At 43.6% G+C, this 22,802-nt stretch overlaps 1 protein-coding gene across 4 annotated transcripts in view; it reads left to right on the top strand.

The window, feature by feature from the left end:
* agap3 (ArfGAP with GTPase domain, ankyrin repeat and PH domain 3) overlaps window positions 1-22,802 on the top strand; it is a 243,664-nt gene that overhangs the window by 138,908 nt on the left and 81,954 nt on the right. For all 4 annotated transcript variants that reach the window (XM_035429802.1, XM_035429801.1, XM_035429800.1 and 1 more), the window contains exons 2-7: window positions 5,773-5,831; window positions 9,229-9,316; window positions 17,228-17,313; window positions 19,521-19,662; window positions 20,294-20,428; window positions 21,937-22,064. In XM_035429802.1, coding sequence (XP_035285693.1) covers window positions 5,773-5,831; window positions 9,229-9,316; window positions 17,228-17,313; window positions 19,521-19,662; window positions 20,294-20,428; window positions 21,937-22,064 — 638 coding nt within the window. The remainder of the gene's footprint in view (window positions 1-5,772; window positions 5,832-9,228; window positions 9,317-17,227; window positions 17,314-19,520; window positions 19,663-20,293; window positions 20,429-21,936; window positions 22,065-22,802) is intronic.

The raw sequence follows: 22,802 nt of genomic DNA, 5'->3' as shown, positions 1-22,802 counted from the left end.
TGCCGGTTATCGCTGTGGTGATTTTACTTTTCTTTCCGAGTGTGGAGAACTTACAAACTGTACAGAAGTTTACTTTCTTCAAATTTAGCTCAGAACTCTTTGAGTTTGTTTCGGTGAAAAGACTGCCAATTACCGCTAATGTTTGAAGGGCAAAGGTCCGCTTGCCTTCATATGGTACAGAGCACCTGCATCTCAGCTAGGACCATTTGACTGCAAAGGCAGTGGGAGCTCAGACAGAAATGAATACCAGGAAACTGCAAGGCAGAAACCGGCACGCTGGCCCCCTGTAATTTTGTCAATAGACTCTAGGATATATCCGCATCATAACTTAAACCAAGCAGGACTCTGTTTAAGATATTCTCCAGCTTCAACTTGCCAAAGTGTTTTAGTAGTGATGAAGCATTTGGGCCTCCTTAAGAGTGGTGGGTTATAGACCCTTGTGATGTAGCTCTAAGACCATCTATCAAATAGCGCAGAAAACCTACACAGTATCTGAACCATTGGGACACTCAACCACAAGCACTCAAGTGGCATTGTAGTGTGCGGTTATGGGTGTGTGGTGACCGGCTTTTGGTTTGAAGTCATGTGGCATCGCCAGTAGAGACCCATGGGCATTCCTCCTCGGTGACTCTCCGGCTCCTATAATCTCGGTGGAATCCACCGGACACCACTGCCAGTGGGTGTGCTGGGGTGCACTGTCCAGTCGTCTCGGAAGGCATCTGGCAGCGCTCAATGGTTCTTTTCAGTTGTCTGTTTTAGCTTTTTCCACAATCTCTCTTCACAAGGGACTAACTCTCTGAGGACATCATGGACACCCACTTTCTGAAGATGGCTATTTTGGGGTCTTCCTCTTGTTTATGTCCTTGTGGAGTTTTGAGGACAGTGGATACTGTTGTTCCTCAGTATGGAACAGGAAGAAACTAGATGTTCATTTAATGTGCCCTCTCTAAGTTTTTAAATGGTCGCACTTTAGCTTGAGTGCATTTAAGGACTCTGATTTCATCTTTTCTGTCTGTGCTGTGGCCTGGGATTTTTTATTAGTTCAAGAGGTTGTGTTGTTCTGTGTAATTTATGTGCGTGTGCTGTGGCTCAGAACACCAAGGCGACTCACTAAAATTCAACCTCTCCACCAGCCCCGGCCCGTGTGCATAAACCAATCACCACAGATGTCCAAGACTATCTGACAATTAAAGCTGCTTCCTGATTGGCTCTCATTAAGTTCTATCAAAGTAAGAAACACTTGAAGCTCATATTGTTCTGAACAAGTGATTATTCTTAAAGAAAGAAAATAATTGAATTTATTCATTTGGACTGACATTAACAAATTGTTATTATTGATGCTCCAATGTTGCATTTTTGATGTAACTGTGCAGAACTCAAGTAGGACTATTGTGTATTAAATATCTCTTAGGTTTTTACAATTTTATAGACATAATAAACACTCAGTTTTCCTCCACAGCTTCTCGGCTCATTAATGCAAAGTCCTCATTAAAAGTTTGATCACGCAGCGTTTTCTGTTCGTGGTACAGAAGTGTAGGGATTTGAGATTCTGGACTGTTGAGTGATCGGCATGATAATGGATAAGCTACTGTTCCTAGACCCTGCAAATGTAAGTTGCTTGGTCCCTGCAACTTGAATTGCATTTGCTGCACCCACGTCATAGAAAGGGTGAAGTTATCAACGTTCTCTGAAGTTTTTGAACTTCAAACTACTAACTTCAGTGTGCCTGGCAATTTTTTTCTCGGACGGTAAAGGTGGTACATAGCGAGTTTTCTTTAAATTGGTTTAGAAGCATTTGATGCTGCGGATGTGTGATGGCTTCTCTCCCAGACAAACAGCCAGGCAGTAATGGCGGGGAAATTAACTAGCAGTAATTGCAGGTATTAGACCTTCATGTTGGTTCCTGTTTTCCTTGCTTCAAGTCAAAAAGCCCTGAGTGAGAACTCCTTTGAACAATGTCCTCTCACCCACAAGCTGACAAGAAACCAAACAAAATGGCAATAGCTGTATGATGAAAAGGTTCCTAGACCACCTACCTGTAGCCCCTGTATTATTGTGCTGAAATTGCCTGAAATAACGTTTATGTTTGTTTCTACACCAATTTAGGGAAATGACCTATTAGTTACTCACGACCTGTGATACAGTTGATTTAATTTACTGTTCATTGGCTTTGCCTTCCATTTTGGATGAAAGGACGCCTGCTGAATGCAGATATTAATTCTGTCAATGATAATAAGCAGGCCACATCTGCTATGCATTTGAAAAGACTTGTTGAAAGCCAGAAGTCCAGTGTTTTTTTTGTTGTTTTTTTAAAATGAAACATTAGATCTGTTCTGTGGATTTTATGTTAAAGTATGAGTCTTGATACATTTTTTAGTTTTTGAATACGAAGACCTGCCAAATGCATATTGGATCATCAGTCAGATTGCAGTTGCGTATTTGCTGCATGATAATAAATCTGATATGGAGCTTGGTTTGTATAAATGGCATGAATATTGTGGAATTTCTATTACAAGTAAGCAATACTGAGAGACTGATCTGGATTTTTTGGGAGTATCATTTAATCCCGTGTTTTAATTTACACACATTCAGTCTCTCCTCAGATATTCACTCACTCATTCAGTGTATCTCTTATTCACCTTCGTACACACAGAAACACATACAAATGCATGCAACTACATCTCTCTTGCTCTCTCTCTGTCTCACTCATAGACACTCTCTCTCACACACACACACACACACACACAAACGCATCCACACCCACAGTCTCTGTCTTACCCACCCACACACAAAAACACACACACACAAATTCAAAGACATGCGCATTCACAGTCTCTCTCTGTCTCACTGACACACACTCACACACACAAACACATCCACATCCACAGTCTCTGTCTTACCCACCCACACACAAACACACACACACACAAACTCAAACCCATGCACGTTCACAGTCTCTTTCTTACCCACCCCCCCTCCCACACACACACACACACACACACACATTTTAATGTAAGTTCAGCAATTGCGAGTGTTCCTGTTCTTGCCTGGGCATGTTGTGAGGTGTGAGGAGCAGGTAATTCAGGCAGAGAGAAGGAGGGCCCAACACAGAGGCATTAGCGTTCCACTGGCTGACTGAACACATGACCTGTGTGGGTGAAACAGTGACACATGCCAATTGCATGATAAGATATTCTAAGCATCGTGTTTTGTTTGTGTTGTTTTTGTTTTTTTGAGAAAGTCATGGGTATCAGGTTGCTGTTGCCGGATTTTCCTCATTTAAATGCAAGTAACAGATTTGGTCCTTTACCCTCAAAATGACTGATTGCTCTTATGAAGTTCAGGGCTTCTGGAAATTTACATCGGTGTGATTTTCACTGCTGTAAGATCTTGTGTTAGTCATCCATTTCAGAGTGGCCACCCTCCCATGCCTGACTGCATTGTTTGCGGTAGAGACAAGGTGTCTGCATGAAGGCAGTATCTCCGGTGGATTAGACGCCAGCACAAGGCTGAAGCTCTGTGATGACGCCTTAGCAGCTGCTGTTGACACAAATGCACCAGCATATTTCCCCTAAAGCTGCGGGTCCTGAATGTAGTGCCACTCTAGGTGTCCCCATAGAAAGACAGAGTGAGGCTTCATAGGCTTCATGAACCCTGCAATAGGTCAAGCTGCCATTTGCTCCCAGCTGCTGAACTGACCGATCAGCAACCTGCATTTTTACATGGTCATTAAATCATGCAGTTTGGATGATATTTTGGCTGGCCTGTGTATGAAAGTGACATCTATGCTTGTGGACGTCTAAAGGCATTATGAAATGTTTCAGTTGCTTGCATTTAGCATTTTCTGTGGCTCCAATAATTTATGGAAATGGAATATTCTGGAAATATTGTGAAATAATGTATATTATTAAATTATTATTATAGATATTTCCACACTTGATATATATGGGTAAATATAATGACTGTTGCTGCTTTCAAATATTGACATACAGTATATATAATTATGTTAACCCATGTGATTAATGGGCATAGTTTGACTATTTCTGAGAAATTGTTTTCCAGCGTCTTTTCCTTGGTTGCCTCTTTGAAAATGGCTAACTAGCGATCTGACTTTGCCCTGTGTTTTACACATGGGTGGTGTGCACTTGTGAGCTAGCTAGTAGTTGTTTCACATACATACGTGATACGTATGAAAATGAGGAAGCATCTGAAGTTAAGCATGCGATTGTTGTTGCGTTCACTTCGGATCATTGCAGTGGTGATCAAAACACACTGGTGCCTATGAAGGTTTTGGCAGATCTTGCACAGAAATATTTGGCAATACCTGCAACAGGAGTGCCTTATGAAAGACCATATTTTACTAAAGAAGAGAGCTGCATGGTCCACTTATAGTATTAACAGACTAATTTGTCTCAGCAACTGGCTTAAAGAAAAGAAAGGAGGCAGTGACCATACATGTAGTGACCTCACATTGTGGCTCTGGTTTTTGAAGTGATTGGGCCAATGCAGTGCCTCGGTTCACTGAATAAGAGATTTTATTCAATAATTCCTCTTAAATATTACTTTCATTGTGCACCATCTACGCATTTTGTGCAGTACTCTGATACAGCAGACCATTTTGTTCATTCTGTTCATCACAGTTCTTTACTTCAAGAATAATAAGTGTCAATTTAAAGTGAAAGAAGAGCAGACTCATTTAATTAAAATCTGCCATTTTAATTTAAAATTTAATTTTGAGGCAGCTGTCGGTGTTGTGACTGCACTGCAAAACACTGGAAGGTGGGGAGGGGAGTCATTAAAAAAAGATCTGAATCATCATGGTTTGTGTCGCATTACATGGTATTTTAATGGTCATTCAAAAGGGCAATTAAATATGTGATTAATCATAATTATCTATCGAACTTGTGAGATTAATGATCTGTGATGAATAAATTTATCCATTGATAACCGACAGCACTATATATATATATATAGTATGTAGTAGGATCATAGGATCAGGGCTTAAATGTAATGCTATGAAGAAGGGCATGGGGCCCCAGTGTCTGTTTTCAGACAGATAACAATTTGTCTTATGTGAAGGTTCCATGTACAATGGCGGAATTGTACTGTATAATGTGTCATAACTTTGAGACACTGCTAGGCTCTAAGGAAACGCAATAGGCTAGGATGGCGTCTGACTGGCATCCCGGACAGCCCCTTTCGCCCCCTCCCGGGTTTGACTGAGATAGCAATGGAGACGGTGGTGTTGACCCAGGTCCGGTCTGCCATGATGGCCTCGTCTCTGGTTACTCAGGGTTAGGGAGCTGACGACAAGCATGCTGGCTGTTGGCGCACGATTGCTTCCTGTCGCCAGCCTGCTGCTCACCTGGCAGCTGGAGGCAGTGACGCATTCATAACATCTCAGGAAGCGGCGGGATGCTAGCACGACTTCTCAAATTCCCTTTTACTCATTGACCTTTTCCAAAAAAAAAAAGGCTTATCTGGCCTTGGTAGTGAGGTGTGTTCCGACAACTCCCCCCTTGAGGGTGTTTGAGATGTATGCCATTAAGCATTTAGTTCTGAAAGCCACCGCGCCTTGCTTCTTCCTTCCAAACAAAAACATCTTCTCCCCGAACATCACTTTCACCCAGATTACCCCATCATCCCTACCCAGCTGCTGTCCCTGTGTTTCCAGTGGGCACTGTGTGATGTGTCGCATTGGGGTGGGGGTGAAAATGAGAAATGCGCCCATCCCACCTGATCCCCCTAAACGTAATTTCCTGTCTCTTTCAGACTCCTTCGTCAACAGTCAGGAGTGGACGCTGAGCCGGTCGGTGCCGGAGCTCAAAGTGGTGAGTATTTTTCCCACACACTTGTCGATCCTGATTTTACCTTTCCAAACTGTGATGGTTTCTTTTACAGTGCTGGGGAAAAAGGCAGGCTCTCAGCGAAGGGATTGGGGGGCTTTATAATGAGGTTTTTAAAAATTGATTTTGGCTCAGCGGCCTTACTTCCACCATTTCAACGAGGAGAACGGAATGCAGAAATTGGCAGGCAACAGGTCGTTTTAATGAGGCGGGTTGCCGTGTGGGTGCAGCGAGTCTGCACCAGGGACTCTGACAGTGAGTGACAGTTTCGGGCCAGTCTTGTGACGGGACCCGGGAGTAATTCATTGGGCCGGCCAGCGGGCGGGATCCTGACGAACCCTAAAAATACGCGCGGGACGTCGGAGGGTTCCGTCGGTAATGAGAGCCTCGCGCGGCGCGGCTCCCGGCGCGCTGTGCGGGCGATCGGCGGCGGCCAGGATCTCGCGGAGACGCCCCTGCCGCTGCCCGTCAGCGCGGCCCTGCCCGGTCTGTCGGGGAGGCGGGAGGCTAATTGCGTTTCTGATTGCCCCCGAGCGAAGCCCGGGAGGGCCGGAAGGCTCTTTCTCGCGGTAGCGTGCCGTGACGGTGGAGTCCCCACGCCGTCAGTCGGCGCGGATACCGGTTAGCACGCGGCTGTTTGTCACCGCGTTGATGTCGCACGATGGGGACGTGCGAAGCGGCGGTCCACTTGAATCCGTGAAATCCAGGAATTGCGAGGAGCGAGGATAAGCACGGCACGTTTTAAGGCGAAGGAGTGTTATTTTGGAATCTTCTCACCGCCTACCGTCCTACTGTCCTGTCGAATCCGCTCAGAGAGGAACAAAAGCCTTCGGCTGGCAGAGTGGCCGATATCATCTCCTTCAGCCGTGGATAAGGGTGGGATCCTCAGTCAGGAGAAGGAGCGGTTGCCAGGTTGAGTGTTCCGGGCCCACTTCAAAGCCGTCTGCCTCCCAAAAATACCTGCGAGCAGCGAGCCCCCCCCTCCCCCTTCTGCGCTGTTTCTGTTTACGTGGAGAGACGAGGGTTGTTAGACGCTGATCTCACAAACCCCTCTCCACACACGTCTCTGCAGACCTGCTCGCGCATAATGGGCTCCGAATGCGAACGCCTCTGAGTCTGGTCATGGCGCATAAACAGAGTGCTACCTGCTTTAATCTGCTTAATTTGTGGGTTCCGCAGGCTTTTAGCAGCGCGCCGCTGGCAGAATGGTGTTTAGCCCATATAATCTAACAGCAGCGCTCCCCTCCCCTCCCTCCCTTCCTCCCCCCCTCCGTCTCCGTTTGCGGTTGTCTCGTGTTGCAGCGACCTTGTCTCGGCTCTGAGACAATGCCGCATTGTGCCTCTCCCCCTCCCCGTGCGCCGCGACCGCTAACCTCGCCCCGCGCCGGCGCTCGGAGCGGAAGAGCCCGTCTGCCTCCGCGCTCCTTCCCTCAAAGCGCCGCGTGGGAGGCACGTTTGCGCGTCGCGGTTCGCGGATGCTGTTCCCGCGACAAAAGCCCAAAAGCGGATCTACCACCTGCCGGTTGTTTGTAGGAGAGGAGAGAGGGAGGAGAGATGCCGCCACGCTGACATCCTCGTGCCTCAGTTTGGAGTAGTGCACGTGTCTGCTGCCCCCTGGTGGCAGGCTTGGCAGGCTCCTCTTTCCCTACTGCAGGTTTTATTTGTATTCGCTTTCTTATGTTCTCTTGCCGTTTATATTGTGACACATGAGACTAGTTTTAGTCAAATCCATATATATATATATCTACTAACTAAGACAGGAGCTCACCTTTAATGTAGGCTGGGCCCGATGGTAACAGGATAAACCCAGTGCTAAGGTATTGACCAGCTATTTCTCAGATCCCACTGCAGACACATTTGGCCTCATCCCTCCAGTGGCGGGCTGGCTGTAAGTTTGCCAGGTTACTACATTTTTTCCTGTCAAGCATGAACTTTTCATCCACAGGCTGCTACTGTATCAGCTGTCAGTGATTGAGAGGTCTTTCTTTAAATCATGTACAATGTGAGGTCTGTAGAAGTGAAACAAACAGTCAAGTGAGTCGGGGGAGTGAACACGCTTCGGCCAAAGTGCTCCTTACTTGGGGGAGTGGCACTACAGGGGCTCAAAAGGCAGAAATAGCGATTGGGTTAAATAGGAGTTAACGTCCATCCCAAATCTCGCCCTATGCTTCTGATCTTTTGGTCTTTACTTCTTGTACTACGAGCAGATTTTTTTTTTCTGTTTATGAAGCTAAACTGTATGCAGCGTTGTTTACACTTTTTTCTTTTATTTTTAACTTTGTTTTGGTGTTTCAATAATGTTTTCTACAACAATACCTAGCTCCTGGGACTGTAGCCTATTGGTAGCATATCCCTGCCTTCTGGTAAAAAAATTTTTTTTAAAAACTAATCAAAAAATCAAAACACAGAAAAATTGCCATGATTTCTTTAGGGATTCATTCTGCTCACCTCACAAATTACATTTCTGGCACAAAGGATTTACAGAATCATTTCATGACTGCATAACAATGGCTCTTTTTAATTTGTTCACCTTCCTGAATTTCTCAGTGTGAATGCAGAGGCACTCTGGGAGCTCCTGGAAAAAACAGGAGGGCAGTGGGGATTTCTGGGAAACGGGAATGCATGAATGCCAAGCCTCACTTCCCGTGCCCCTCGTGCCAGAGGGCGGAGCCGGGTGGCTGATGCGGGGGGATGGAGGCGTGCGGGTGGCAGCGGGGCATCGTTAGAGGAATGTTGTGAGAGTCGCATCAGCGGGCGTGGCGAGCGGCGGTTCCGCGCCGCGAAGGCAAACAAGATCACAGGCGGCCCTCGGGCGGCCCCAAAACCGCGGGGCTCCACCACCTGCCGAGCTGCGCAGGTGTTCGTGAAATAGCAACAGGGTTATTCATCGCTGTTTCTCACAAAATTACATTCCGGGAAAACAGAATCAAAATATCTCATTAGCCCTTTTTTTTGTAAAAGCAACGGTGCCTGCAAAGCCTACATGGTTTAATTAACTATGAGAAATATGACTGCATGAAATTGCGGCACAGAAACCCTTACTTTGTTCCAGCAAGGGCTCCTTGCGCAGTTTCGAAGTATGGGAGTGACATATAGAAGTGTTCATTGAGAGAATGTTTTTTTTGATGAAATTATCTTGGGGGGAAAATACAAAGGTCAGTTTTTGCTCACTTGGCCTGAAGATAAAGGTAAGTAAATGAAGACACAATGATTTGATCTAATCTGCCTTGACAACTGCGATTGTATAAAACCATTCTTCCCTTAAATGGTAGGCATTTACCCGAGGCATCTGTTTTGGTAATGTGTTGCTATCATAAAGACGGCACTGAAATATTATGTGTGTCATTTATTTGTTTTCTTTTGTCTGCTTGCTGTCGGACAGGGCATTGTGGGTAACTTGTCCAGCGGGAAGTCTGCCTTGGTCCACCGGTACCTGACAGGCACATACGTCCAGGAGGAATCCCCTGAAGGTAATGCAGGAGCCTGTGATTAGGGGCAGCAGGGCCTTAGAGGTGTGGCCATACACAAGTGAACATGCCTAAACGGGTGTGGTAAACATAGAGAGCAGCAAGGGGACTGGTCAAGTGAATGGCCTGAAGGTTGTTAGGCAAGGGAACGTTTTGTAATTGTTGGTGCTTGGGCTGTGGAGGAAACAATGTCATGTCTTATAAGTGTTCTTCAACTGCATGAAACATTTTTGGACTTTAACATTTTTCAGATTATACTTTGAAATGAGGGGATTACGTTATCAAAATTTTGTTTTTGAATCATTCGTATTTATGTTGTTTTTATTACAAGGTGAAAAATTATTGGAGTGTGTGAGTAGCAACACCAATCAAAAGATAAGAGCTGTGCTGGAGAAATTATTTGCTTTGCACACATATTTGCTGCATTGTGAATTACTGCACAAATGCATACTAACAAGCTCAACACGAGTAATGGAAGTAGTAGCATGGGATTCAAAAACACTTTAAATAAAATCTTTAATCCTTTAATATGCATAAGAATAGCGTGTTAAACAAATGGACATAACTTATTGAAGTTCCATTTTGTCCTAAATAGAGCCAACAAACAACCAAGTGAACAGGTCTCTTAGCAGAAGAATCTAAATTTCATATTATTTTTGTTGTGAACCAGTAGGCTCAGATATGATTTAATCCAAGCCTTTAACATTATGCTTCTTTGCTACTGCTAGTAGTACTTAATCTGAATCTCACACGCAGTGGTTTACAGTGAGGATCCACAGGGGTGAAAAGGAATCATTTTGTTTACTCTTTCATTCCATTAATGGGCTCAGCAGATACCTCAAAATTCAAGCCTGCCGTGGGTTCAATGACAGTCTTGGAAGGGCGAGCGTTCTTTCATTTTTGTCTAAATTATAGTACAGATGCAACATGAAATGCATAATTAGTTGCTGGCATTTTGTTACTCTTGAGGAAAGGAAAGGAAAAACACTACTAGCTTAATTAGCGCTCTGCAGATGGATGACAGAACGCTGAAAAGCAGAACCTGAATGTTTCTTGTTTAGGGTAAATTATTTCTGAAAGGATTTTCTTTGAGAGTGTCCCTTCGATTATCAGCTTAATGCTGTGTAACATTTGCAGGTATCTGTGATAAGAATAGCGGGGGGAATGCGAGTTCTGTTTCCTCTGGTTCGGCCACTTGTTCCTCGCTCACTATCGAGCCAGTGTTTCCTCTCCTGTTAAAGCTGAACCAACAAACTTCTCTAAGTAGGCTTATGACCCCCATCCCCCTTTAAATTTTTTCCTGTTAATTCTCTGCCACTTCTGTTCTCTACCCCCATCCCATATTTGGTCATCTTGCCAGTGCCAAGAACTGGGTGCAGGTAGTGTGTAGCTGTTGCTTTAGCAACGGTGGATTGGTGTCAAAGCGGTCTTGCCAACTTGGCAATTTTGTTGGCAGATTTGTTAGAGGCTTTTGCAATATCCTAGTGGTTTGTGCACAGAAGCTGCTAGATGTTCATTCCTCTTGAACAGAATGAACACGCTCCACACATTCAGAAAATAAGCAGAATTGGCGTGTTTTGGCAGTTCAGGAGCTTCTGTTGTAGTTGGAGGGTTGCTGGCTCATATCCCAGGTGAAGCATTGCCACTTGTGCCCCTGAAATGACTGCAGTAAATATCCAGCTGTATAAATGGGCTGACCATATAGGCCGAATGCTATAAAAGCCAGGCTGGATACTCGTAATCAATTATGCGAAGAAATGATTTTACGCGACTGGTAGATCCTGACAAGCTCAGTTTCAGCTACTCACAGCTGGTACAGTCTTCCTCATATTAGAGTAATAGATTAAACTCATCCTCCACCATTCAAAAGACCTGTGCTTCTAAATTCGTGGTGAGCAGCAGTGTGCGTTTACATTCCAGTCATAATAAGTTTTCTCTTTGCTCATAAAATTCAGTTAAAAGTCCAGGAAACTGAAATCTGTGAATTCTTTGCTAATGTGTTGTTTTAATGCTTTTTTGCAAAAACAAAAGGCCAAGAAATATTTAAAAAGTATTCTTGCAAAAAAACAAAAAAAACACAAAAAAAAATTTATCAAAGCCAATTGGCTTGCTTTCCCCCTTGGCTAAACGGCAAGTTTTCAGTCGGTGTGTTTAACTGGGTGTTAGTTGCATAACAAAAACACTAAACCCAGTGAAATCCTTACTACATGTAATATGTAAATGATGCTATTGCCACTGTTTTGTGCAAGCAAGGCAAGTTGAAAATGCTTAAGCATTGCCCTTCTGTGAATGCGGAGAAGGCAATACGCTTTTTTTATTTTCACAAAAATGAGGAGACCTACAAGAAATGGGTTTTATATTACAATAACCCATATGGTTAGTATGTGCAGTGCCCATGTTCACATGGAACTTGTCGCAGAATGTGGTGTATTGGTTTAACTAGTGAAAATTAAATAGCTTTCAAGCTTAGACGTGGAATTAAAGACTTTCTTTATTTGGGTGTAATGTCTGGAGTTAGAGGCTGCTATAGAGTCTAATGTTTGTGTAGAGTAGCTCTGTGTTACAACGTTATTATACATTGAATTATGTTCAGGTTTAACTATACGATGATAAAGCCTAGTTTATTTTGCTTTCTTTTATTTTGTCTGGTTGTGTAAGGTTACTCTTCTAACCTAGCGAGCACTTAATGGTTTACATATGACCAGTCACAATAATATAATAGTGTTTATTACAATTTTATGATTATAATTGGGTCACTTGAAAGAAATATTAAGAAGACAATCAATTGTCATTTCTGGGGAATATAACCACAATTTAAATCCAATTTCCTGGACCTTTACCAGGTGCTGGCTGACTCAACATGCTGGGGTGTGGTCTCAGAACGAACCGCACCATGCCACTGCCAACTGTGGCCAGTAGCTCCATAGGGTGACCTGCAGTTGGTGATTGGGTCACTCAGGGTTTGGGAGGGTTCAGTCGGTCAGGGATCTGCATTTCCTCTCTCTCTCCAGTGACTCTCACTGGTCAATTGGGCGCCCGTGGACTACAGGTCAAAGCCGCATATGAAAGGTCTTACTCCGACTTCACTCTGTGCGAGCTTAGATGTAGTCCGTGATGTGAAAAGAAGCAGATGGTGACACCACGTGTTTTTGTGGAGAACCACAGATGTCTACACTCTTCTGAATTGGCAGTGGGGTTAGTACATTAATGTGACTGCAGTTGAAGATAATTGGACATTCCAAATTAGGGTGGGAATTGGACATGTCCATCCCCACATTCGATACCAAATCTTTCTGTTACTACAGAGCTAGCCTTTGATCAACATAATTTGGCCCCACCCGCACAATTAGGGAGATGTTAGATCTAATGGATATGCATGCCCCTTGAGGCAAAGCTATAGATATATGTGAGACTTTGCACATTAGAAATGGTAATAAAGAGCATTATAATTACAAAAATATGGCAGCAATTTATGTACATTCTGAACATATGCTCTTTCATTGCATAGCAATATCACAAGGGGCAATTGTTAAAACAGCGCGCAGAGCTCTCTTGGTTATAAATACTTTCACTCTTTATAAAGCAAAAGTTGAAGCTGTGTATGAATCTGTCCTGGGGCTTGTACACAATTAGGTTTGCCCAAGGCATCCTTTTTTCATAACCAGTTGCAGTTTTATTTCGGAAACAAGCTCTCCTCTGTCTTAAAGAAGAATTAATTAGAATTAATAGCATGTACTCCAAAACTCAACGGTATAAGCCGTGGACAATTGCTGACAAATTCAGTGTATTTAATGTTTACAGGTTTGAGTCTAGAGACTGCTTACAAATGCAGATTATGCTGTCTCAGAATCTGTTGGATGTTGATGTAAATATTTAATACAGGTTTTAAAATGCTGCATTTTTATGACTTTAGCTGTTTTATGCAGTGTGTAAGTATAGCCTACAGGTCAGTACCAAGGTTTAGAATAAAGCGGGGTCTAGCAGGGCGAGGAAAGGACCCTGTCTTTATCTGGATTTTACACCAACTTACAATTTTGATCATTTAATTAAGCTCAACATTTATATTATCTGACATTTCGGCTATATGTCTTACTCAGTGCAAAAAATAAGTTAAGTGTTTTACTGTTACAGTGAGACTTAAAATCTTATTGTGTCTGAAACTTGTGTCTGCCACTAAACTACTATATGTTGTTTGGTGAACAGAGAATGTTTTGCAGCTGTAAGTGGTGGTTCAAGGTGTGTGTCACACCCAAAGGACTGAAATTTACTGTCAATCAATCAAATTTTATTTATATAGTGCATTTAATAAAGGATGTGTCACAATAAGCTTCACAGTTTACCCTGGCAAGACACCCCCCACAGTGTGAGCTAGAGTCAAAAGTAGCAAGGAAAAGCTCCAAGTTAGGCATGTACGGGGGGCATCCTCCTCTGGCTGGCTCAGGGCATGCGTTCACAAATACGAAAATCAGTCAGTCATCTGAACTTACGGTTCAGCCCCCTTTAGTAAATATGAAATGTATTTATGCATTTCTTTTTGTTTTTTAATGTTATTTTCACAAAGCTGCACATTAGGACGCTAAAGCAATTCTGTAGTTTGTGGATGCAAGACCAAATTGAATTGATAGCGCTTCGTATTTGATAACGCTGTCTCTGGAGAGCCTGTAATGCCAATGCTCTCTCACCTGCAAGACGAAAAATCCCAGCGCCACAGAGGATGAAGGTTTCTCATGTATGTCATTTAGAGTCAAGGTATATTTTAAAAAAAGGTTTTGGGCACAAATACAAAGAGAGCTGAGTGATTCAAATTCAGGTCTAAGTGTAGTTTTATTCCTTTTTTTCATGAATGTTTCATGAGTGGAGCCTTGCCCCCCAACCTTCCTTCGAGTATGACTTTGTAATTTGTTATTAAGTGCGGATCAGATTTTTTTTTTCCGATTTTTTGCCGAGGCCAAGTTATAGCCCTGCATAATATTGATGTGGAATTTCCTTAAATTTCAGCTGCCTTATTCAAACCTTATTGTTTAGTTTAGATGATTTAGAAGTTGTTATATGCAGACACAATCCGAGTGTCTGCATATAACGACTGTAGAGCGCATTGTAGAAGTAATTTAACATTAAACAGTGGTCAGGGAGAAATCTGCTAATTTGCAGAATTAATATTCCAGTTGACTGTGTTAACAATGTTGATAGTATAGGTCAAAGTATATATATATATATATATATATATATATATATATATATATATATATATGTCAAAGTAGTATAGGTCATTCCTCTTCCCATGAATCTAAGCCTTTGCACATCTTTGGTGTGTCACGCTAGTAATTACATAGTATTTAAAACACCGGTTTATACAGGCAACACTGCTTAATATAATATCAAATCAATGTGAATCTACCCTTTAATTATCTCTTTATAATATGTTTTGGTCAAAGTGATGTAGCATGTAGTTGAATTTTGTTTTTACCTTTTGTTGTCTGTCTCATCCAAGGCAATAAACAAATCATCATATGTTTGCAACGGTCTAAAGAAAACAAATGGCAATGAACAGACATCAAAAAATTTCGAAAATAGGATTTACTAAAATGTGCTGACAGGGAGGATAGGTGTTAATAAGAGTGTGTAATTGAACTGGGATTTTGTTTGCAAAGTCTGAATAAAAGAAGTGGTGGTGATTCAGTCATTTTCCTGGACCTCTTTCACCTTTTCATATTTTCTGTGGCTTTTGGGTAATCTCCCAGCTATAATCCCTTTCTTAATTTGCTTTATCCTCAATCTCCGTTAAGCAGGTTTTGCATATAAGAAGCAGATATAAACCTATTCTGCATGGTTTTTTCTGCAGGCTTGCTAAAATTGTTGATTTTCCTTTACAAACTCTGAAAACTTTTTGGCTTCACTGGGACGTGATGGAGAGATTTCATTTAAAGTTTGTGCATCTTATCATAACTCCGTTTTTCTGGCCGTTAGAAAATTGAACACGCACAGCAAGAAAGGAAGTCCCAAAATGCTCTCTGATGGAAATAAACAGTGGAACCCATTTTGTTTTTCCCCCTCCCTTATCTTTTTTTACCTTTCTTGCATGTGCATCTCAGCCCTGCTGAGGTTCAGCCTCTCTTATCATTTCATTACAGGGCACCAAGGTTTAGGTTTTTACGGCGTATTGGTTAGCCTTACGGCAAGCCCTGTGGAACCTGTTTCCTTGGCATAGCCCATGCCAGGAGATCCACAGCTCGGTAAAACTCTGAGACACTCAGGAGAGTGAAAGGCGTTCGGTGGCAGGCCTTCTAACTGACAGTCCCCACAACCGATACACATTTCAGAAGCCACCTCCCAATGGGCACTTCCTTGACTCTGACAACTGTGAAGTCTGTATTTTGTGCTGCACAGGAAAGGGACCCTACAAACAACATAGTCTACAAATTGGTTGTCTGTTTTAAGATGTACTTTTAGCTTAATCTGTTAGTAAATGTTTTCACGAAAAAGGCACAAGCTGGCTTTTGTAGCATTTGTTTGGGTTTGTTGGGGTTTGTTAGGGTTTCATGCCTTTTTTGTTTAGGGAGATCTTGACAGCTAAGATTAGAGGATAGGGTCACGTGGTTAGAGGCTGTTTCACTGGCAGTAGGCATGGCTGTGCTTGTGATTGCACAGTATCAGTCGTTATTACAGCAGCACTGTAAATGTTCCTTCTGGGAAAGAGGCAGCTTGGTTGCCAGGGGCACTCAGACTGCTAATCTTGTGCCGCCCCCTTTAGATAATCCTTCGACCTGCACCCAGCTGCAGAGTGAGACGGTTAAGTTGCAAAGGGTCACGGGCCTGAACTATGAGTGGGTTGAGGTCAGGACCTGCAGTGAGTGGCGTGAAACGCTAAGCTGGTTCTTGTGGTGTCCGACTTCATGGTAGAATTACCAAAAGCCAAAGAGTGCAGACAGTCATGTCACCTGATTAGTCGTTGACAGCTCTTAGAACATCCAGTCATCCGATTTATTTCTGTAAACTCATGACACACTTGAAGGGAACATTGAGGCCATTTTTCCATATTTTCATAAGAATTTATGAAAATATGGAAAAATGTCTGGTCAATGCTTATTTCTACCCTCATTGTTGCTTCCTCTCTCACTTTCATTTTAAAGTCATTTTCCCCAGTTTGAAACCGCAGTTCCATCACTGCTCAACCCTCGTATCAGGTTTGTGAGGGCCAACCCTGCCACATCAGCCATCGCTTTCATTGTGCTCCGCAATCCACCAGCTTGAGTGCAGTGTTTACTGCGCCGTAGTGCTTTGCCAGCGATGCACTGGCAGCAGCAGATAAACCGCAGACGAAATCGAGCAATGAGGTGGCATTGCCCTACTGGATGACTCCTCCTCTCCCCGTATGACGCTATAGGACATTGCGCATAGCCCCACAGGACTCGGTTGGCACAGGCACAATATTGGCATAACATTGAGTGCAAATGCCTCAATGGGATATGTTTCCCAGTAGGTCCCCATTCACTGTCATTCATACCAAGATTGTTTGATTACAGTTGTATACCTGCGGGCGACACGAAATCAAGGTAAAGCTATTGGGTCTCGTATGATCTCATTAGTAAGAAGACAAGACTCTGGTTGACTCTTGTTGTGTGGTAATTCCGTATAATGACTAACTCTTATAAGAGTTTGGTTCTCTGTTTTTAGAAACAGTCCTTATTAGGAGAGACATGCAGTGAATAGATCTTATTTTCATCATTGAGTAACCTCCTTACATAGGTAGTTTTTTAGTTCCACGGAGTTTCATACTTAAATGTTTGGCAGCGTCACCCTTTCAGGGGTCCCAAGGCTGGTGTTCTCACCTCTCCATTGCTAGTGGGCCACATGGTCCTGGTCCAGTTCCTCCACTGCTGAGGTAGAAGGCTAATCCAAATGTTGCTCTTCCAGGCGGGCGATTCAAAAAGGAGATTGTTGTGGATGGACAGAGCTACCTGCTCCTTATCCGGGACGAAGGCGGGCCCCCCGAGCTTCAGGTAAGGCCCCAAAGTCAGCTTTTAGTAGTGACCCCTTTTTAAACCGGCCCTGCTCTTCTGTTTACTTCTTGAATAATTGGTAAAATGGCACTGTGTGTCTATCATAAATATTCATTGCCTATAATATATAGGCCTACCTGAGCTGAATCTGAATTTTGCCACTTGCAGCTGTTTGGAATTTTCCTTCTGAAAATTGGGTAGCCTTTCATCAATGCATAAAATACATCTCAAAAAGGCCACAATCACACTGAAGCCATGGGGACTTCATTGCCAAATAATCAGAGCATCTGACTGACGATGGGTTCAAATTAAACCAAAGTACTTTAAAGAAGTATTGATTCCATGCCTCTCATTTTATAGCAACTAAACTATAACTTGTAAGTGTAATGTTTCTGTTATGCTCATGTTTTCATGAAACATCTTTCAAAACTACTGCTTGGCTGATTAACAAAGTACAAATGTGAATTCTGGTCCAAGCCTTTAATTAGTTTACACTTAGGCTAAGTGCATAGAAATGGCTTACTGACCCACAGAGGTCTTGCATGTATGAGGCCAAACTGATTATTTCTGATGCTGCCTCCATAAAATGCTTATTGGGAGAGACTGATATACTGTCTAAATACCAAATTTACATATAGGGATATGCATGTTTATGCGGTGAATATGGCTACATAGTAAAAGGTGTGACACATACGTTTTCCCAACACTACATCCTTGGTTTTAATTCCATGGAACTCGATGAGGGCACTTTCCTGACTCCTTCAGCTTTTAATTTCTGGCAGTCTCTGCTGTAAAACTCAGTTATGCCGCGTGATTTAGCTAATACGGCAATATTGGCTGAATGCAAATGAGCGTTTCCCCATTCGATAGTTGAAATATTAATAACGGCTTCTCTGTCTCGTATGATTGGCTGAGGCTCTGCGCGTACTCCGACGCTGAGAGCTTTACAAACCTCCGTGACAGCAGCGTCGGTGTGACGGGAGAATTTAGAATTCGTTTCGGTTCCCTTCTCGTCTCCCGGTTGTTCTGAATGCAGGCGCTCGTTGCTTTGTACTGACGTAAAAACGTGACGCAGCGTCTTCTTCAACTTCCAGGCGGCCAGCCTGACATTTCCGTAGTGCGTAACCAGTTACCAACACTCGCCTGCGCGAGTTCGGACGCTAGAGAATGTGAAATTGCCGACATTAGCTTCCGGCAGCGGGGCGCAATTATCAAGGCGCCTCACCCCCGGAGAGCTGGGCTGACGTGCGAGCACCGCGCTCACCGTAAATCGGGCATCCTCCAGGAGACCGGCAAGGGTCACCTGACCCTCTGTTGCCTCGGGCAATGACAGCCAGTGGCATTAGGCTGCGTTGCGGGAGACGTGACTGGCATTCCTCCCGTTCATCGCCATGCTCCTGGGAGGAACGCGTACGAGAGCAGCGGCGCTGAGCAAATGCGCACATCCACGGATCTTTAAATCGGCTGATCCCAGATCAGCGGGTTGAAAATAAACGAATATGTGTAGCTGTAGTGCAGCCCTGATGCCCTGAGTCCCTGAGTCCTGGGGGTCTGCAGAAAATACACACAAACACACACACACACACACACACACACACACTTCATAGGAATAATTTGTGAAGACTTACCCTTTTAAATCATGATAATTATGCCATATGAAATGGAAATCCAATTCCACTGGTCATGTATTAGCTCACAACAAATGTAAATGAAGGCTGTAAGTTATCCTGTGTATTTCAGTGGCATTTATGTAATAAGCCTTAATGAAGAAGTGCACCGCTGACATGTATGATGTGAATTTAAAGTACCTGGTAGGTTTTTTTTAATTAATTCACTCTTGACTGCTGTATATTCACTCTCTACAAGGCGACCAGACTAAAACGCCACTGCTGTCTGGAGGGATAAGCTGTCTGTAATTTATGAGACGGAAAAAGTCTGAAAAAATACCAGCTGCATTTTTGCTACATTGCTGCCCTCTTCTGGATAGGTTTTGAAATGCAGCCCTCAAAAATAAGATTTGGTGCATAGCAACAGAGACATGTTGAGCAATGTAAATTCTGAATAGTAAGCTTTGTACCTCTGCTGGTTAAAATGTGTAAATGAATGGCACGGTCCTCTCTAGCATTGAGGCAAGTGTTACAAAGCAAGGGCAGGATTGGAGTCTCTTTACCTTGCATCTGCTCTGATACATCTGTCCTTCTCTCCAGTTTGCTGCCTGGGTGGACGCGGTCGTCTTTGTCTTCAGCCTGGAGGATGAGATCAGCTTCCAGACCGTCTATAACTACTTCCTGCGCCTGTGCAGCTACAGAAACACAGCTGATGTGCCCATGGTGCTGGTGGGCACACAAGGTAAGGGAACATTCCTCTCCAACGTTAACCCACAATAATCCTAAACCCTCCCCAACCCTTAGCCACTATAACCCTAGGCTCTCACTACCCCTAACTCTAACCTACCTTAACTCTAACCTTACCTACCATAACCCTAAACCCACCCCAACCCTAAGCCACCAGAACCCTAGGCCCTTTCTAGCCCTAACTAACCTACCTTAACTCTAACCCTAAGCCACCATAACCCTAGCTCTCACTAGCCCTAACTCTAACCTACCTTAACTCTAACCCTTACCCACCATAACCCTAAACCCACCCCAACCCTAAGCCACCAGAACCCTAGGCTCTCACTTTCCTTAGCTCTAATCTTCTACTCTGAACATGCATAACTGCCACATATGTGCGGTTGTTGTTGTTGTATTATTATTATTATTATTATTATTATAAGTAGCAGTAGTAGTATTTCTTTGGAAGATCGCCTTCGGAATACAATACAATGCAATACTGAGAAAAGATTTTGGCTTGGAATGTATATTAACAACTTCTTTTTCCTTCAGTGTAAATGTAATTTGAAGAAAAAAGTGATTAACAATGTCTGGGTTTTGTTCCACCTTCTGTGAAATCTCTCTCTCCCTCTCTCACTGATCTGAAGATGCCATCAGTGCTGCAAACCCCAGAGTCATCGATGACTCGCGCGCCAGGAAGCTATCCAATGACCTGAAGCGCTCCACGTACTACGAGACCTGCTCCACTTATGGCCTGAATGTGGAGAGAGTCTTCCAGGACGGTGAGCTCAATCTGATGGGCCTGGGGTGCTATTTTTTGGCACTAGATCCAGGTTTGGCATTTTGGGCATAACGATTTGTTGTTCCAACAGAGGGCAGATGTGACTATTGCTGTACTGCCCTGCAATGCAGTCTTCGAACATGAGCAATTACAATGTTGCTCTCTTCCTGAAGTTATATAGACACGATAGCTCCATTTTAATGTTTTTTTTTTTTTTTTTTTACCATTGAGATCCAGGGTAGATTTTTCTCTTCAATTGCTTTCTGAGCTCTAGTTGAAATAATTAAAAGATGCAGTCGTGTTTGGAGACTGAAGACAGCGATCATTCGACATGCTGTAGCAATCAGACGCATTAGCATGCTTCAGACTGACAGGAAGCAGGTGATGCATCTCAAACAGACTAAGTGCACTATGTCTGGCTCTCAGTCTGTTTCTTTCTCTCATGCTTTCTCTCTGTCTCTCTTTTTCTCTCTGTTACTCTTGCTCGTTTTCTCTCTTTCAGTCTCTGTGTTGCACTCTCCCTCTCTCTCTCTCTGTTGTTCTCTGTTCAGCCCTATAGTTTATGCAAAATCGAGTACCATAGAACATAGACTAAATGTATGGCTCTACACCAGTACAACAGTAGCGATCTTATAAGATTTCAGATACATGGCCTAGGCTACATTAATCAATGAACAACACCTCAGTAAAATGCTTTGAATCACTCATTCTATTTTTCCCTTTGTTCTGGGGATTTTTCATACCGAAGCAGTTTTGAAACCGTAGCATTGGCTGGGGTTAGCTTTGTAAACGCTTACTTCAGAAGAATAAATTTCCATAAGTAGTATGAAACTCCGGCAATTGTCAAGAAAGGAACTGGAAAATGCTAACTTTAGGACAGTGAATTCCCAGAAGTGGCATTTAACTTGAGTGCTTGTCAAAAAAGCAATTGCATAATGCAAATTTCAGAAAATCACTGAATTCCATTAAGTAGTAAGAAAGTTATGGCAGATAAGAGCAGAATTTTTTTCAGAGAATTCCTGAATAGCTCTTAGTGGCAAAAACGTATTCACTGGCTCATGCGTCGTCTATGTGAGAGGAACATTTCGTTTTGGGCTTCATTCCAGAATATGAGACGAATATGAGACGAATGCTTTATATCTGGTGACTGAGAAGGCTGCGATACGTGCATAATGTCAGTGTGACGCTCGTCAAGCCACTGGGTGACTACTCGCGCTCTGTAAACAACAGCATTGTTGTTGTGAAGGACACGCTTTCCACAGGAAAGAACTTCTTTAATACGGAGCGAGGAGAGGCACAAAGCACCAGCAACTGATGACTGGCATCCACCTTGCCTTCCACAGTCAGAAAAATATACGGCCCACCCCATTCCAGAAGTACCAGACCTTTACTGCTGGAACACTGCTGTTATGTTTCCATTATATTGAATCCTACCTGTGAGGAGAATGAATGGAGGATTGTGGGTAAACAGCTGTTGTGCGTATGTCTTTGTGCTCCTTCTCTCTGCAGTTGCCCAGAAGGTGGTGGCCCTGAGAAAAAAGCAGCAGCTGTCCATCGGCCCGTGCAAGTCCCTCCCCAACTCTCCCAGCCACTCCTCCGTCCCATCCGCATCAATCCCCTCCGTTCACATCAATCAGGTGAGGCCCCACCGGAGCCCACTGCCAGTCAGAATGCAGGGAGAGGGGCCAAGTAACACTCCCTTAGACAGTCCCTTTGTTCCCTCTGATTATGTGTAGAGTGAAGGTAAAGCTGACCAATAACAGGTTGAGACATTTACATGAGCCTGAAGCTCTGGGTTGAGCTACAGGATATAGTGAAAGGATGCTTTAGTCCTTAACACTAGGTGTCCTTAAAATGAAACATTGCATTCATCATAGGAACGGTTGCCTGAGAAGTATCTGAAAATGTGTTTTTACATTTTACATTATTTTTTGTTTGGTGTGATTTTTGCCAAACTTTCTAATGGAGTAATTGACACACATCCAGGCAGTTACTCTCCATCTGTCCACCTTTGTGTCAGGCCAGGGATGCTAAACCTCAATAGCGCCACGGCTAATAGCCCCATCGCCGTGTTTCAGGACTAAAGTTCCTGTGGTTTTCCACTATGGAACTAATGCGCTAAGGCCCAGACAAGGGCCTTAACTGGCTCCCAAATTCACATCAAGTCCTGTGTGTGTGTGGAGTGGGAGGCACACGTCACAGTAAGTGTGCACGTTTTTAATCCTTTTTTAATTGGGCCTGTGTTTTCAGGTCTCGTGGTGATTGCGCGGGTGTGCCGCGGTGTGCTAGCGTGAAAGTTTACCGGTGTGTGCGTACGATGGCGCGCCGGCTTGTCGAATGGCGCACGGGCGCGATGACGTGCCAGTGTGATGCCG

Source organism: Anguilla anguilla, chromosome 8, assembly GCF_013347855.1.
Source record: "Anguilla anguilla isolate fAngAng1 chromosome 8, fAngAng1.pri, whole genome shotgun sequence".
Classification (NCBI taxonomy): Eukaryota; Metazoa; Chordata; class Actinopteri; order Anguilliformes; family Anguillidae; genus Anguilla; species Anguilla anguilla.
Note: the sequence above shows the minus strand (reverse complement) of the source record. Positions and strands in the feature narration are given on the sequence as shown.